Source organism: Xiphophorus maculatus, chromosome 21, assembly GCF_002775205.1.
Source record: "Xiphophorus maculatus strain JP 163 A chromosome 21, X_maculatus-5.0-male, whole genome shotgun sequence".
Lineage (NCBI taxonomy): Eukaryota > Metazoa > Chordata > Actinopteri > Cyprinodontiformes > Poeciliidae > Xiphophorus > Xiphophorus maculatus.
In genome coordinates this window covers 4,550,318-4,568,393 of record NC_036463.1, presented here as the reverse complement: position 1 = coordinate 4,568,393, position 18,076 = coordinate 4,550,318, and the positions used below count along the sequence as shown (strand labels likewise).

The window sequence follows — 18,076 nt, the reverse complement described above, 5'->3', positions numbered from 1 at the left end:
TTGGAATCAAGTGATTTATAAAAATGTTTTTGTCTGATTTTATTACTTTATAGTGAGGTTTATATGAATTATTTTCATTATGAGCTTTAAAGTACCAACGATGTTCACATAACTTTACCTTTTGTTCCATTTGATGATGTAACTTTAAAATATCAAATGACAGTCACTCAGCTTTTTTACTAAATACATTTTTACTCTTACTGGAGTAAATTCTTGGGTACTCCGCTGTCCGGTGAACACTTCAGGGATTTCCTGCTGCTCAACACGGTTTGTGTCACCGCCATCTGTTCGGGGCGGATGACGCACAGCGCTGCGTCACGCCTCCCTCCCTGCTTCACACCGCATTTATGAAAATGAAAATTTCACACACGGGAGCTGCACTTTACGAGGCGTCATTGAAGGCAACAAATAGGAACAAGCGAGGGAGAGAAAGGGGGTTTGCTCATCAGCGCCTTTTCCGTTTTCTGTCGGCTCGTTGTTCCTCCTCCTTCTGCCGTGTCACTGGACTGAAAAAAAAAGAGGAAGGAATATGGTTTGGTGCGACGCTCCTCCCGTTTAGTAGCGGATCTCTGCAAACACGGACAGGAGGCTGTCGGTCCGGGGAACAGCCGCCTCCAACACCTGAGACTATCGCCCACAGTCCTGCAGGAAAGCAGCCAGCACACCGCGACTCATAAATGGGTGAGCCGCGGCGCATTTTTACATTTTATAATAATAATAATTATTATTATTTTAGTTGCTTCTGTTTTTTACGAGCGTCCTGCCTCCTCTGCGCATCTGGATGGGACAGGACTCAACGCCCGCTCCAGATGCGCGCAGGGTTCCGTCTTTTCCATGCATGCACATTTATTTATTTTATTATTTCTTATTCACTACTGACGCTTTTTTCATGCATGATTAGAAAGCCACGCGTGGGAGAGTATGCGTCTTCTTTTTTTAGAGGAAAGGAAATCCCTCTGATGAGTTGCAGATGTTGACACGTTTACATCCACTCTGTCCGTGAGCCTATTGTGTGTCACAGTGTTTCACGGTCCAGCTCAGTGCCTGTGTGCACGTAAAAGGCCTTTGCTGTTTTCATCCACGCCAGCGTTTTTTCCCACGGGCATCGCGCTGATGTTAACGGAGCATGACTGTAACTGGCTGCAGATAAGGTGGCCGAGAAATCAATAACGGCTCATTGTCTGGTCTGACGTCTCCTTTTGTTAGCATATTTTGAAAATCCAAATGATCTCCAAGAAACACTAACAAACCATTTTAAGGGCATTGTTCCTGTTGATGCCTTGAACAATGCACCTCAGGCTCAAACTTATTTTTGAGTTACTTATGTGCCAAGTATAACTGTGAAAGCTGCCAACCACCCATCAATCTAAATCCCCAAAGTGCCCGTTTCATGGTTAATTAGGAATTCATTAAATAGGTACTAAACTGCTGAAATTACCATTACTTTATTTACTTAATAAGGAACATTAAAGAGACTTTTATTAGCTCTGTAGATTATAACTCAACAGAATCTTGACGCTGTAAAAACTAACACTGTTGTAGAGTTTCGCCTTTTTCATATGTAGATGTGCTATGGATATGTTTTCAGTAGAAATATTGGTATAGTAGTAATTTTGTAGCTACAAACAGACAGGAAATTGTGGCTACTGATGTACTGGTTAGCATTAGCATAGTAGCCTTGCTGGCAGCTGTTAGAAGTTAGAAAAGTAGAGCATCCATGAACCACTGCCTTAAAAAAAGATATAAACATGTTTGTTTTACATTTATTGACTAGAAGAGTATAAAATCCAGCCTGGCTATAACCAAACCTCACATACTTGCTAGGGTCAGCATAGCAGCACAGCTCGCAGCTACCAAAAGCTAGAAAAGTGTTGTGTAGTTTAGTATATTTATGCACCTCTCCAGTGAAAGTAAGACTTGACATCTCGGAATGTTTATTGTCAGTTATTGATTATAAGTGTATAAAAATAGCAATATGGCTGCACCAAACCTCAAATACAAGCTGGAGTTCGCATAGCTGCAAACCTAAATGCTACTAAAAGTTAGAAAAGTACTATGTCCATGAACCACTGCCTTAAGAAGAGATATTAGCATGTTTGTTTTACATTTATTTATTAGAAGAGTATAAAAAAACTATATGGCTATAACCAAACCTCACATACTAGCTAGTGTAAGTATAGCTGCACAGCTAGCAGCTACCGGAAGCTAGAAAATTGTTGTGTAGTTTAGTACATTTATTCATCTCTCCTATGAAAGTACAACTTGAAATTGTGGAATGTTTATTATCAGTTATTGATTATAAGAGTATAAAAATAACAATATGGCTGCACCAAACCTTACATACTAGCTAGTGTTAGCATAGCTGCAAAGCTAAAAGCTACCAGACGTTAGAAACATGTTTTATAGTTTAGTACGTCCAGGAGCCACTCACATGTAAATAAGACTTGAAATGTGGGAATGTTTATCATCAATGTAATGATTAGAAGAGGATAAAAATAATCATATGGCTATAACCGAACCTCATATGCTAGCTAGTGTTAGCATAGTAAACACATCAGAAGCATATCCTCAAAAGTAAAACATTGACTTATGAAATGTTTATCATTCTGTAACTGATGATGCAATTACAGGAATATAAATAACACTAAAAATTAAATTTCACATACAAGCTAGGGTTAGCATAGCAGTGGAGCTAACTGAGACATGAAGAGAGGTATGTTTTAAAATCTAATGATAATTTCCTCAAAAGTAAGACATTGCTTATGCTTATTTTCTGTTCATTAGGTATATAAAAATATAGATGACTCAGCTGAAATGCAACATTTCATGTTGTTTTTGTTCATAAGCTAGTGTTAGTAATGCTGCACAGTTAGCTGCTATATGCCTATTTCACTATACTGTCTCATCACCTCAAATGTAAGACATTAACCTATATGGATGTTTATTATCCATTTATTAATCAGAAGAGCATAACAATGTAAATAACATACCTGGAACTAAACCTTCACTTGTTCTTTTTTTTTTATGGACACTACAATATTTCACTGCTGTAAAGCTAGCTACTAGAGGAAGCTAGAAAAATGGCCGTTTATCCCCCCACCCCATTAGCTAGAATCTATAATGAAAGACACCGAGTAATTGCATTGATCTTCTTATTGATTAAAGCAGGAATAAACTATACCTGAAACCGAATCTCCCCTTTCTGTTCTCATTTATATACATGCTAACATTAGCACTGACGCACAGTTAGCTCCTGCTGGATGATTAGCAGTTTAAAACTTTCATGAGTCGTTACCTTGACAGTAATACTTTGATTTGTGAAATGTTTTTATCTGTGGATTGAGTAGAGGAGTTTAGGCTACAAATAAAAATACATCTCACACTGAATCTCTATTTTCTGTTTTTGTTACAGCCAAATATTGTGCTGTAGTACAACTAGCTAATGCAAGAAGTTAAGAGAGTAGCAACTCATGGGAAGTCACTATGCTGTTAGTTGACCTGTTTATTGTTTCTTTTTAATCAATGGGGATCAATTTGACAGTGGATTAAGTCGTTTTTACATTGATTTTATTAAATATATTACACATATTATTGAGGATTAATGGCATCATAGTAAATGTTTCTGTCAGTAAATGATATGCTGTCTGCTGGTTTTCTGCCAAGGCGATGAAGAATTAAAATGATTGAGATTTCTATTAATATTCAGGCAGACTGTTAATAGCTGTCATTCACTGTACAGCTCCATAAAATGTGATTAATTATTTTACTATAATTAAGGACTCCACTTTGTACTTATGTCTTGTATATTTTAACAATCTCTCCCACCAGAAGTTGTTTAATTCAGATAATAATATGTATATTTAATCTGAAATTAAACAGAGAAATAGGAAAACTCAATAAATGGAAACAATGAGAGTAATAACACTGTTGAGTATTGTGATGGTGATGAAAATAATAAATGTTCTTATTTTCTGTCACTTTGAGGAGCCACTGCTCTCCTTGGTGTTTAGCTTCTTGGTTACAAAGATCTACATCAGATTTGGACATAAAAGGCATTGAAAGTGCATTGAAGTGGCAAAATATATAACTGGAAAGCAAAGTTTGAATATGTGACACCTAAAATATTATCTTGCTTACAATGATGCCAACAGAAAACCATGCAACCAATGAAAGTTTGCAGTCGTACCGACCCAAATGTGACTACATTATGCACTAATTATGTTGTTTTCTTACAATAACATCTTCCTCTGATTGGGTGCAACTTTAATAGGATACATAAATGTCTAATATGTACAGCTGAAACAAGATATTTATAAAAAATATGATATAAAAACTCAACAATTTCTCTTTCAAATCAAACTGAACGTACTCGGTTAGGAGTAGCAAAATGGGTTATCTTCACTGAATGTCAGATTTTTATATTATAAAGTTACTTTAGCGTTACAGTTAGGTAGAATTGTCTTTTAAATTGTTCAAACTGAGTCAAACATTTTGGGTATTGCTCCATTGGTGTCTCAGTAGTTGGTTGAACTTTGACCCATTGGCACGTCCTTTCTCATATCCGCTCCAGAACATTGGCTTTGTTGCTGTTAATTGGGAAAACCCAAACTTTAGTATTTCCTCATAGTGTTCTTTCCTCATGATGTAACCCCTTTCCCAAACCACAATGCTGCCACCACCGTACACCAAAATGTGGGTGTTGTTCTCTGGCTTCCTGTTCTTTCCTCCTAATGTACCAATGGTCACATTAGTCAAACAAACAAAAGTTTTTGTCCCTCAGTGAATTATAGATGGTGTAATCTGGCTTCTGGATTGTGTATGGGACTGATGGCTTCTTCCTCACCGAATGGCATTTCAGTCCACATTCGGACTGAACTGGATAATTATTCTCTTTTACCAAAGTGTGTTCAGGAGGTCTTTTCCATTGGTTCTGGTCCATTTCCTTCCCGAGCCGCACAATGTTGATATTTAACTGGTCAATGGGGCGAATTCAGGCATTTCAGATGGAACTCAAATATGAACCAAAGCTATTCACAACTCTTTTCCCGATATCTTTACTGATTTTACATTTCCGAAGAAATGGTGTGCTTGAGATATTGTTTTAAAATACATCCATGGGTTTGTTTCCATTCCAAGACATGATGTCTGGGATTTCTTGAATAGTCTGTACAGTAGGATTGATGTTTTAAATTTTATTGTTGGATGTCGTAGATGTGAAAAGTCTTCACTCTGTTGTGACACATCCGGTATCTTTTTGACTTCCCCAGTTCAGATCTTTTGCTCTTAACGCCACAGTGAAAACGACTCAACCCAACAGTCGCTGCACATCAAAAAAATCCACCTTAATTACCTAAAGAGTCCATTAAATCTCTCACCTAGATTAAAATAAAACATCCTCCTCCAAAACTGGCAGTTAAAATTAAAATTAAATCGATTCAGGCATCATAAAGAACTTGTTTGATTGAGTCCCAGAAGTTTGAAACATTTATAAAACACCCTTGACATGGATTTTAAAATGTAGAACTAATGAATCGAACAGTTCCTACTTTCTGGGGAAGCAATGATGTTGATTTTATGTTTATGCAAACTGGATCCAGTTTGAGTTGTATAGCTGGTTCAAATCCATGTATCAGATTTGGGTTTGGTGCAATTTTCGGTTCGTAATCACTTAATTAAAAAAAGTAAGTCTTTTGTTGTTCTTCAGAAGTCTCCTTTGATAGTTAGTTTTTGAATTAAACTCAAAATTGAATTTGTCAGTTTCATGTTGTGTCACATTTTGAAATTTCCTGTTGTAGCAAACGTATGTTCACATTTATCTCTATTCTCTGTGTTTTTAGCAGCAAAGTGAACAAAAGAACTAAAGGAATAAGTAATTAAGTTGCTCCATTTACACATTATTTGAGGATCTGCTATATTTTCGGGCTGGATTCACATTCAAATTGCTCTAGTTGCAAAAGGCGCAACATAATTTTTATGTCGTTTTGCTGTCTTTGTTGCTTTAATGAATGTGAAAATGAAACACTAAAATGGCGTGTGTGCTCCATCTCCGTGAGCAAAAAGGATGAATTATGATTTTCTAGGACATCCTTTGGTTGTTTTCTGAAAAAATAATCAGCGTACATTTTTGGCAATCTCCACATAACAAACAATAATCTTTGTGAATCTCACATATTTGGCTTTGACTGCATTTTAGCAGAAATACATAAATATGGGTGGGTTTTCTAAAAAATGCATTCATAACGTCTCATCTAGTTGCATTAAAAACTGCTTTGGTGTTGAGAATAGTAGTGATGGTGCAATTTATTTTTTAACTTAACATGTGGGCAAACTGGTTTGGAAAATAAGACGCACTGAAGCGTTGGTAAACCAAAACTCGACCGCTTGTTTTCCTTCATGTTTTTATTAAAAAGGACAAAGCTGTGTTTTAGGCAGTCATTGAGTAAAATACAGAAAGAAAACTATTATTTCTCTTGCTTTTAATAAATTTTAAGAGGATGCAAGTTGGATAGTATTGATGCACTTGGAGAGTTTATAGGTTTATTGTGGCATCTTTCACAAACAAGGTGCAAGAAAAGACAAAATACTCTCCGTTTGGTTCGTGCAAACCTTCATGTTTTATTTTTTTGGCAAACTCTTCCCATTTATACCCTGAATCGAGTCTCTCTGTTGGTTTTTATTCTTATATCTGGTTGAATTATGTTTTCCTTTCCTCGTGTGAAGCTGAAAAACACTCCCTGCCAGTATTGCTCTCACCGCCTACTCTTCAAAGTTATTCTTTCTTTGAGCGGCTGACACCAGGACTTCCCACTAATAGCAGTACGATATTACAGACAGACAATGCGAGCTGTAACAGACTCAGCCGCAGGATTCACTGAACAGCAGAATGGTGAGCGGAGAATGGTTGGAATTTTCCCTTTTTGCCAAAGCATTGTGATCCAATCCACAGTTGGAGCTGGAGTGGGTGGCTTTGGCTCCCAGTGGGCTCTTGTCCAGAGTGAATGTTTTACAGACACAAACACACAGCTGCTCTTGACATCACCAATGACAGAGGCGCTGAAACTCACCAAGAACTAAACACAGGTTCTCTGTAAACCACTGAAATGTCATCACTGCTCGGCATAGATCTCTCTATCTCTCTGTGAATCGTTTCCCCATTATCTAAACTAGCTGCAGCTGTTCAGAAGACGCTGCAGGCTTCATTGCAGATTCCTCTCTAAATCTCTTTCTTGACCACTTGAGTGGGAGTTATGTTTTGTCTGCAGACTCGCAGATATTCAGTCTCCAGTCTTCTCAAGGCCTCGGGTCTTTTTAACTCTTGCAGAAGTAAATGCTACCACCAAAATGAGTTTGAACTGTTTACATTTTAACAGCTTGGTCTAATTTACATCATAATTTGATATTGAAATAGATTTTGCTTTGGTCTAACAATGAAGCAACAAAACAATCTTGATCTGACAGTGTTTGTGTCTTAAATCCATCTAGACTCAGTTTCCTGACAAGGCCAACTCTGGTGTTTTAATCCGAAGGCAAAATCGAAATAACATCAGACTTATCGTCCTTTATAAGTCTGAAAGTAACAAAAAAATCAATCAATCCAGTTTGTTTGTCCGGAACGTCCAGTTTGTTTTGGGAGATGTGAAAAGGCATACTCTGTTGCACCTAAAAAAGTTTTGGTTTGGTTGAAGTGAACTCTGGTGCAGTTCGAATGCATATGTGAACGCTAAGCGTACCAGAAACTGCTCCAAAAGCAGGAAGTAGACTACAACACAGGGCACTCTGGGTAAATACAACCAAAACAAACTTCTCTTCTTACATCACTCCATTTTTGTTCGCATTTCATAAAAAAGGAAGTTGCCCTGATGTCTTCTTTGTGTTGTTGTTTTCTGTTTTTCTTAGTGCAGCGCCCCCATAGGAGAGGAGGGGAACATGTTTTTAAACAGTTTGGTTTGTTTGAGAAAATAATTGTGAAAATAAACCGCAGCAGCTGAAAATGTAACAAATGTTGTAATCTTGGTCGCCGATCGTACCGAGTCTATTGGAATATCAAGTGTTAAAACAACCTAAGTAAAAAAAAAAAAAAACATTTTTCATGTTTGTCAATACAGGTGTGGGAAATAGTTCACAGTTTTTACTTTGACCCACTTTTCTTTAAACATTGCTGTTGTTCACTGATGTTTGGAAAGGCTTTGATTCAGATCAAAAAGTTGCATAAAACCGTCTCTTGAGAACTTGAGTTGAATGCTAATGAACTAGACAATCGTAACACTTTTATTCTTTTGTTTTTCTGTTGTTACATTGCATATTTGCAGCTGGGTTTGTAATTTTTATCCTGCTGATGAAGGCCCATATTCTGTGGTGGCAACAAGTCATCACCCTTCCGATAATTCAGATAGGACTTGTTGTTTGTCTGAGCGTATTTGACATTTGGTCAAATACACTTAGACAACTTGTTGATTATACTTAGAAATGAGGACATTTCCTTTCGTCTAAGCTCTATGAAATTGTGGTTGAAGTGTAAGAGGTGTAAGTGCACTCACAGACACATGTCTATTATTTTCCCTGTGTATTAAATGTTTAGCCAAATCTGACTATGATGTCTTTGGACAGGATAAACAAAATTTTTAAGCCTAAATAAAGACAAGAATCAGACAATCAAAAAGCAAACTGGGCTGATATTAATATCCGATGTTTGTTTCCATCTTGTTGCCATTTCAGGAGGACAAAGCTTCTCCATGTGTTTTAAAATGAGCTTGATAGTTAACTTTCTGATGATTAATAGTTCTTGAAGAGCAATTTTGTTCACAGAGACTTCATAATCCATTATATATATGATTTTGCTTGTGTGTGGTTTTTATTTCAGTTTGTTCTTTTGAATATTTTAAATGTCCTCCAGTTTTAGTGGTTCCCTTTTAAATCCCATCATGGTTGGACTTCCCAGTATTTCACTGATTTATTTAATCAGGTACACCCATCATGACTTCCATAAAATGGTGCCAAATAACTCAAAATATTTAGATTTGGTTGCATTAGTTTCGTTTCCATTAGCCATAAAATTGGGCAAATCCAAATAATGAAAATGAATTTGCATAATGGAAAGAAATCTCATATTTTTCGATGAAACATTTTTGCTCTGGGATGAGGTGGTTTTTCAGCTGTATTGAACTGGATATATTTAGTAAAACTGCAATGGAAATGCTTGTTTTTCACATCACACAAGTCACATAATCAACAGCCAGATGATACTACTGGCAGAAATGCAGAAAAAGACAACAGGAAGTAGTGAGAAGATGATGTTTCTAGGTGGGTTTTTTTGATAATGTGCAGCATCAAGCAGTTCACAAAACTTTTAGTGTAATTCCAACATGTTCAATCCATTGCTCTTCTTGAAAATTGCCAACTACAATTTCCCCAAAATGCCACATAAGTAGCTGCTCCCAAAAATAATAATATGAATATATGTCATGTAACTGTTTACATCTGTCGCTGCCATGATTTTAAATGACTTATTGTGTCAACAAGCTTATTCTCACATAATTTTAATTTAATTTTCTATTGAATGGAAGCACTGCAATTGCAAAATGGTGTTTTGTTTTTTGTTACCCCAGAAGAATATCGACAAAGATTTGAGCACATTTGTAATGGAGACACAGCTTGTGATGCTGGTGTGAATTTCTGCCAAAAAATGTTACTATTGTTGTGTGTCAACAGCTGCTTTAACATTTACTATATAAATATATACTATATACAATCGGACATTTCGAAGATAAATTTGCTTAATGGAAACACGGCAATTTTGAAAACACAAAAAGATTTTGGTGCTACGATGAAGTAGCGTTTTGGCCGTATTGAAATTGGTTTAATTTGCAAAATTTGTAATGGAAAATTTTTTTACGCATGACACGAGTCATGTGAACAACAACAGGATGTTGCCACTGGCGGAAACCACAAAGAAGAAAACAGGAAGTAGTTGGTTTTGAATAATTTATCACGTGAGCACTTTTATTCATGTGTGATTTTAACAGAGTTGGGTTGTAACTACTTACAATTACACAATTAGTTGAGTAACTTCTTTGACAAAATTTACTTTTAGGAGTAATTTTACTATTTTGTGCTCTTCACTTTTTATTATGAAGTATTTACACTCTTACTTGAGTAAAATTTCTACCCACTGAATGAAAAACAAACATGTCTTAACCCCAAATTCACTAGGCACAGACACACACCTCCAGTTTTTGTTCAAGTTTCATAAGTTTTTTATTGAAAGAAACTGATTTGGAAAAATTTTCTTTTTCCTGATTTTGTTATTTTTTTGTTACTTATTTGAATTATTGTCATTTCCGTCCTTAAAATACAGACATTTCCATTTAACTTTATATTTCGGCCCATCTGATTATGTAATTTTTAAATATTAAATGACTGCTAATTTGATAAGTACTTGATTAGACTTTTTACCAAATACCTTTTACTTTTACTTGAATAAAAATATGTTGAAGTACTCTTACTTGAGTACAAATTTTGAGTACTTTGCTCATCTCTGGATGTTAATTGAATTTCTTATTAAGTGGAAACACCACAGTTGCAAAATTGTGTTTTTTCAACATTAGTGGAACATCAATAACATCTTGCAGATGTTTGTAATGGAAACGCAGCTTCTGACTGGTTGTTTGCTCTGCTGAACTCATCCACCTCTGCATGGCTTCATTAACTTTGTGTTCCTGTCACTTTTTGCCCTCAGTGACGAGCAGAACCCCCTCAGACGCCGTCATCTCCTTTCTGGTGTATTTGATGCTAACAGACGCGTTGGTTCGGTTCTCTCCTGCTGTGCTGCTTTAACTGTACCGTAATACAGTCTGCAAGAGAACTGTCACAAGCTATAAATTCACACTTCTCCTTCTACTTCCACTCACAGGCTTGTTGCCACTTCCTCTCTCTTTCACACACAAACTACCAGCAGTGACAGAAAATGGTTTCTGAGCCACTCCACTATCACATCTGCGACTAATCCCCGTAGTTATCTGCAGCCAGAATCAGATCCTTCCCATCTGACCAGCACGACTGACTCCTTTGTGTGTCTGATACTGGTATCTAGTGAAAGCCTTCCTCCTCCTCGTCTTCCTCCCCCCTGCCTGTGATGTACCCTCTCAGGAATGCCCTGACCTCCAAGCTGCTTTCACATCGTGTGGTTACTTATGCTTTCTGTCGTCATTCAGTGGCTTTGACACAGTGTGAAGACATTTAGGTGGAGGAAGCTACTGTGTTAGCTAGCCCTTTGTTGTTACCATGGTTACCCAACTCCAGAATGCCCCTCCCATTATGGCTGATGTTTAAACAGGGCTCAAACCTCGTTATAAAGAAACATTTCCTCCATGTTTTTTATTGTAAACGCAGCTGCAGAGAGAGGTTATTCTGCAAAAGATTTCATATTTTGTCACATTACAACCAAAAACATGAATATATTTTATTGTAATCTAATGTGAAAGACAAAGTTTTTCTCACGTTTGTAATAAAACGCAGATAGTGACGTGTTCACAAAGGCCTGTTGGCTTGTCTTTGTCACAGCTAAATCGTGTAACTGTAGTTTCACTCGGGATGCATGATATTATCGGCTTGGTATTGGCTGATAATAGCTGTAAAATTTAATATCAGACATCGGCCATTCTGTCAAAAAACTCACCGATACGAGTGGTAAATTGATGTATTGATGCACGACTGATGTGCTTTTCACTTGTTACTTGTGAAAAAGTTGAGTTTAGTTTGGTGAATATTTACAAATTTGCACCGTTTGAGTGTTATTGTCTCAAAGAGAGCAGATGTCATGATTACATTTGACATTAAACACAATAAGTTAAAAGAGTTGCATCATTTTCAGCCTCCTTACCATTTTCATTCTGTAACAAACTAAATTGACAAAGATAATGCAGTATTTTAATTCCACAGTAGAGAAAGCCATATAGTTTCAGTAAGATGGTATAGGAAAATAATATCGGTATCAGTTATCGGGTTTTAGATTTTACAGTTGTACATCCATTATTTTCACATTTATTGGTATTTATTGACAAACAGTGGAGAAAATAGTAAAACTATCAGTCATGACAATAAAGACAGTTTTGGGGTGTTTTAAACATAATTAACTGCAATTTATGGTGACAAATTCTTATCAAGATAAGAAATTCATCACTCTAAATGATAAATGATTCAATAATCTAACCCACCTAATGCTTGAACTCGAAGCTTAGCGTAATCGTTGTCTTGTGAATCTCACAAAGATTCAAAAAATGCTCCATGAAGCGACATAATTCAAAACATTAAGTGTTAAATCCCAGGAGATTCTTGGATGAATGCTGTTCATGTCAAATTAAATATATTTCTGGTTCTTGAAAACAAAAGCTGCATTGAACAGAGCGACTTCGCTTATTGCATTAAACATCTGTGGTGAAAATGGAAGGTGACTTTTGTACGTCTGTTTTTGTGGTTAGAGGTGCCAGGCGCAGATACATGACGGTACAGACGGATATTTGTTTTAAAATGCTACTACATACTTATATTTAGAAAGTCTTGAGTTTCTGAAGGTAACACAAATATATCAAATCAGATTTAGTTTAATTCAACACTGGGTTTTGTTTTGTTGTAAATGTTAAGATTATGAAGTAAAAACAATGAAACCAACATGCAGATATTTGACACAAGCAACTCAAACAAAGGAAAAGATAATCAGTGATTAAAATATAATGTTGAAATCCTAACCAAAACAAAAAATAAAATAAAAAGTTTGTATTTGGCAAACTTCAAGCATTTTCAAGATAAGTTTTCATTTATTTCCAGCACCACTTTGGAGATAAAAACAATATATGACAATATTTATTACTGATATTAATAAGCAGTGATTGAGTAAATTAAAATTAAACCAAAAACTTATATAAAATCATTTTGGTAAACATTACTGACCTAAAATAAGAGTTTGGTCTGATTTAAATCTAAGAAAATGTGCATGCCTTTTTATTAGGTGTATAAAAATCTCTGGTTTCAACTGAAAATAACACTTTGCAATTGCGGCTTTTAATTGAACATTAGATTGCACCTTATTACAAAACTGTGCTGTTTGGATTTAAAACACTTTCCAAACCTCATTCAAATTCAACCATTTTCAAGGATTTTATTCAGAATTTTGTAGGATAGCTGTAAAAAAGTATATTTCTCTCTTGGCCTTGTTTTACTTAGATAAATTAGGCCTATTTGTATTGTTTTGTTTCTGATTTAGGATTGTAGCAACAGCTGCTTAGCACATGAAAAGCTTGGTGATCTTCTGGTTTTCTCTTCCTGTTGAACTTGCAGAGTTGAAAAAACATTTCTAGGATGACTATTTACATGAAAGTCTCTCCTTTTTTCTTCCTATATCTTATTTTCACCTCTTGCTAATGACAAATTATCAAATAAATCTTACATAAAAGTTCATAAAATGATCTCGCAGTTGGCTAATTTTATTTTATTTTTCTTGGCGGAGAAGTCTGTAACACTGTTGAAATTAAATTAGCTATGTTTAGCTAGATCAGGGATCCTGAAATCCAGATCTGAAGGGCTCTGCTTCAACACACCTGAGTCAAATATTCATCAACAGTACTCTGGAGACCTTGACTGCAAACTGAGGAGATAATTCAGACACCAGATTCACCCCAGAGGTAGATGCTAGCAGCAATTAGCACCCACTATAACAGAGAAGAAGCTAGCATCGGTTTGTGGCTACATAGCTAATTTATATGGGTTTTTTTTAAATATAAAACTAAAGCAAAATTCGACAAAGAATTTATATATGACACAAATATTAAGAATCAAACTTTATCTGTGTGCTGCTAAATAATGGTGAGTTTTAACGTTATGCTAGCAGCAGCTAGCATCAGTTAGCAACTACTTGTGGCTACTTTACATGTTTAATTTTTTTGCAACTTGAGCAAACTTCAACAAAAAATGTGTCATGGACAGATATTTCAGTAATAACCTTTTTTGGTGGAAGTTTAAAATGGGCAGTTTGCAGCTACATTTGGAAAATTGGTGTTTTTTTATTTTCTTACTGCATCAAAACTTAACACGAAATTAATTTTTAAAATTGTAAACATTTTCTTGTGCTTTAAGATAATCATCAACAAGCTTCAACTAGCAGCTTTTTGAATTCATTTAAATGTGTTTTAAGCTGATTTAAGTCCAAATAAAATAGTTTGTGGTTGAAGTAAAGAGTTTTTAGATGGAATGTGACAAAATATTTAAAAGCTCAAGGATGTTAATACTTTCCCAAGGCAAATGAAGATTTGTATGGTATAACTTAATGTCACTTAACTCGTATTTTAAGCAATGTTTTGGTTGCAGTTCACAAACAAACTTGCTATTGTTATCTGGATGTAACAAGTGAAACAATAGCTGCTCAGTGTGGCTAATGTATCTGTAACTTTTTTATTTAAGTTAATAATAACCTCTTTAAACATTTCAGTATCATATTAGTTGCTTATCTTCCCAGTTTTATCACCACGTCTTCTTATGTGCAGCTTTAAAGTTAGCATTTACCAAGGGAAGATAAAGAAATTGAGCTTCTTATCTCTGTCTTCAACAGCTAATGCCACACAGACGGTGTTAAATGTGTTCACCACTTAGTGAACTTTGTTATATGCATTTGTGACAAACACAGGTGCACTCAGCGAGTGGTTTGTGTTGAGAGAAACAAAGCGTTGAAAGATAAAGAGAAGAAGAAATCAAACACGCCATCTATGGATAAATGATTCTGGTTTTGAAATGTTGAGCACTTTATTTACATTAATCATCTCTGCTTCTTTGGGTTGCTAAAGCTAACTGTAAATATAATTTTATTCACGTGATTTGAGCGTGTTCCTCTTTCATTTCCAGTTGAAATATTAAATAAAGCCTCTGTAATGACATGTTAACTCCTGTGGTGCTGTAAAAACGTGCTTTTATCTGCGTCTTTTGATCCTTTTCCACCTGCGACTTTCTGTGTGCGCAGTGGAGGCCGTGGTGGAGTTCGACTATGAAGCTCAGCAGGACGATGAGTTGACCCTGACGGTGGGCGACATCATCAAGAACATACGGCGGGACGATGGCGGCTGGTGGGAGGGCGAGCTGGGCGGACGCAGGGGGTTCTTCCCCGATAACTTTGTCAGGGTGAGTAATCACAAAGGAAACCCGCACTTCCTCAACTACGGTGTGTGTCTTTTCTTTTCTCACCCTTCTTCTTCAGTGTGCTAATGCTAACTCTTGTCACCACCAGCTGCAGATCAAATGTACAGTTTGGTGTTTGTTTGTGTGTCTATTGGTGTCTCAGTGTAGTGGAATGCCCTTTTCACAACTCTTAGGTCTTAATGTATAAATTGAGATGCATTTGAAAGATTAGCATAGAAAAATATTAAAGGGGTCCTCTTGTTGAAAATTCTCATTTTGCATGTTTTTGTACTTCCATTTGGGTCTCATCGGTTTCTAAAAACAGTCCAACCGCCTACAAAAACCACCCAGCTGTTTTTTTTTTAGCAATAAGTTCATGTTTTTTGGTGTCTGGAAAATGAGCCGTTTCAAAAACCTCTGGACTGTGAAGTCGCATTTCACAGGTTCTACTGCGGTGCCTAGCAACCCCCAGCCTTGTTACCTAGCAACCCAAGCAGAATTCCAGCACTTTTGGTAAGCTACAATGGCTGCTGGAAAAACAAGGGTTGGCTTTGCTAATGCTTTTCAAAGATGTACGGTTGAATTATTGCATATATTGCAGCCATTTAAATGTGGTGCTGGCCAGCAGCAGCTTATCTGGATTTAAAGTCACAAGATGCCCTAAAACAGCTCATTCTGAAAGAAAATTAAAATATTCCAAACTGACCAGAATGAAATCTCATTAATTAAGAATGATTTTATGCATAAAAGATGTAATGAACATGTTTTGTATAACCCATAGACCAACCATAACCTGCTGAAGGAAGCAAATCCAAATGAGAATCTTTGGCAAGACTTTAATTTTCTTTATTCATACATGCTCTCTGTCTTAAATGACCAAACTTGAGGACTTTTGCGAAAAAGAATGGTTTTGTCACACATTCGATGTGCAAACCCTGATATTCTACGCTGTATTATCTGGTAAAACTTTTCAGATTTTTCATTCTTCATTTTCCATACACTTCAGGTTTAATTGTACTTAAATATGTGTAAGTTTATAAAAAAAATCAAATGCTTTTGCAACCCAATGTTTGTTTTCTCTCTTCTCCTTTGGGTGACGCACAGTTTTCTAGCTAAATGATTCATGCAAATAAGCGGTGATAAGTGGAAAACCCAGTAAAAACGGTTAGCCACAGTGTTCATATCCTGCTGGCAGAGAATACATAATTTCAGGACTTATTTGAATCTTATTATGGAAGCAGCTGCATTTATTACACATTCTAAAGTTAGTTAAAATCAAACAGATATTTTTACCCTTTACAAATTTCTCTGACGTCTTCAGAATATCAGTTTGGAGAATTAGGAAGTGGGAAAAGCCACAAACCAAGCCATTGCTTCTCCTGAATAGCTGGCGTTTTGGAACAGTTCTTTGTTCTTCTGGAGTTTTTTTTTCCCCCACATAGTTTATTTTTGAACCAGTTATAGCCTTCGTCATCATTTTTTCAACCTAAATGTAATCTGTTTAAAAACACTTTATTGCTTCATAAAGTCCTGTTTCTGGTCACCAACAAGCCTGGATGCCAAATACGAGCTTTAGAACCGTGGGAATGACTTAAAAGAGGAAAAACAAATATTTCAAAACGTGATGCATTAGAATGAGTCAGAATCATCAGCTAAAGGCTTTTACGTAAAGTCACTACGAACAAAATGAGATTTAGAAATGCAGTTTATGAAATACTAAAGGAACATGGCGTGAGAATGACCAAATATGGTGAAACTAGTGTTAATTTTCAGTAACATTTCTTCATTTCTGGTCATCAAACAAGTAATTTTTAGTTTGATTTTTAATCGGATAACATCACTTTTATTTTAACAAAGATCACTCTGACCGTTCCTAGTAATACACTGCAAAAACACAAAATCTTTCCAAGTTTTGTTTGGTCTATTTTCTGATGAAAATATTTTAGAACTCTTGAAATAAGACAAATCTAACATACAAGTATCTTCTTTGAAAGATGTAGGAGCTTGTTTTAGTCAATAATTCCTTAATATTAATAAAAAACAAAGTGCTAGTTCCAATTATAACTATAAGTGAAATAATCTGCCTTTGGAACTTATGGTTTTTAATCAATATTAATGAGTTGTTGACTTAAAATAAGCTTCCATATCTTGCCAAAAAGTTACTTATACGTTAGTTTTTTCTTATTTCAAGTGTAATAAGATATTTCCACTAGAAATAAATACTTGGTAAAATTTTGCGTTTTTGCAGTGTAAGGTTAGATCAATAACAACTTCTTTGTACTTTTCAACCTTTGAGAAACATGAATATATTTCTGCACATCATCCATTTTTAGGTTTCTTTCCTTCACTGCAAAAACACAAAATCTTACCAAGTATTTTGGGTTTAGTTTCTAGTGCAAATATCTTATTACACTTGAAATGAGACAAATTAACTTACAAGTAACTTCTTAGTAAGATATAAGGGCTTGTTTTGAGTTAGTAATTCCTCAATATTGATGAAAATGTACTAGTCATATTGGCAGATTATTTAACTTATAACAGGGCATTTTCCCATGTTATAAGTTAATTTAACTTACAATAGGACTAGTAGATTTTCATCAATATTGAGGAATTATTAACTCAAAACAAGCCCTTATATCTTACTAAAAAGTTACTTGTAAGTTAATTTGTCTCATTTCAAGTGTAATAAGACATTTGCACTAGAAAGTAGACAATTTTATTTATGTATATATTTTTTTTTTTGCAGTGTTGGGTTCATCCAGTAAACTAACTGACTCAGTTTGTGTAATGCATTGAAGTAATTTTAGTTATTTAGTTTACCAACTTTCACTGTGACCTTTTCACTTCCATCTCTGTAGTTTGGTGATGATTCCTTTGTTCATAAGTTGGTGTCTAAAATGCAAACTGCTGCTGTGCT

General features: G+C 35.6%; 1 protein-coding gene across 2 annotated transcripts in view; it reads left to right on the top strand.

Annotated features, from left to right (window-relative positions):
* Positions 1 to 458: 458 nt before the first annotated feature.
* The window catches only part of sh3kbp1 (SH3 domain containing kinase binding protein 1), a 53,640-nt gene continuing 36,022 nt past the window's right edge, over positions 459 to 18,076 (top strand). The window contains exons 1-2 of one of the 2 annotated variants that reach the window (XM_023326107.1): positions 459 to 681; positions 15,005 to 15,162. In XM_023326107.1, the coding sequence (XP_023181875.1) occupies positions 678 to 681; positions 15,005 to 15,162 (162 nt within the window). In that variant the 5' untranslated portion in view covers positions 459 to 677. The remainder of the gene's footprint in view (positions 682 to 15,004; positions 15,163 to 18,076) is intronic. The other variant, XM_014473907.2, reaches the window with a different exon arrangement.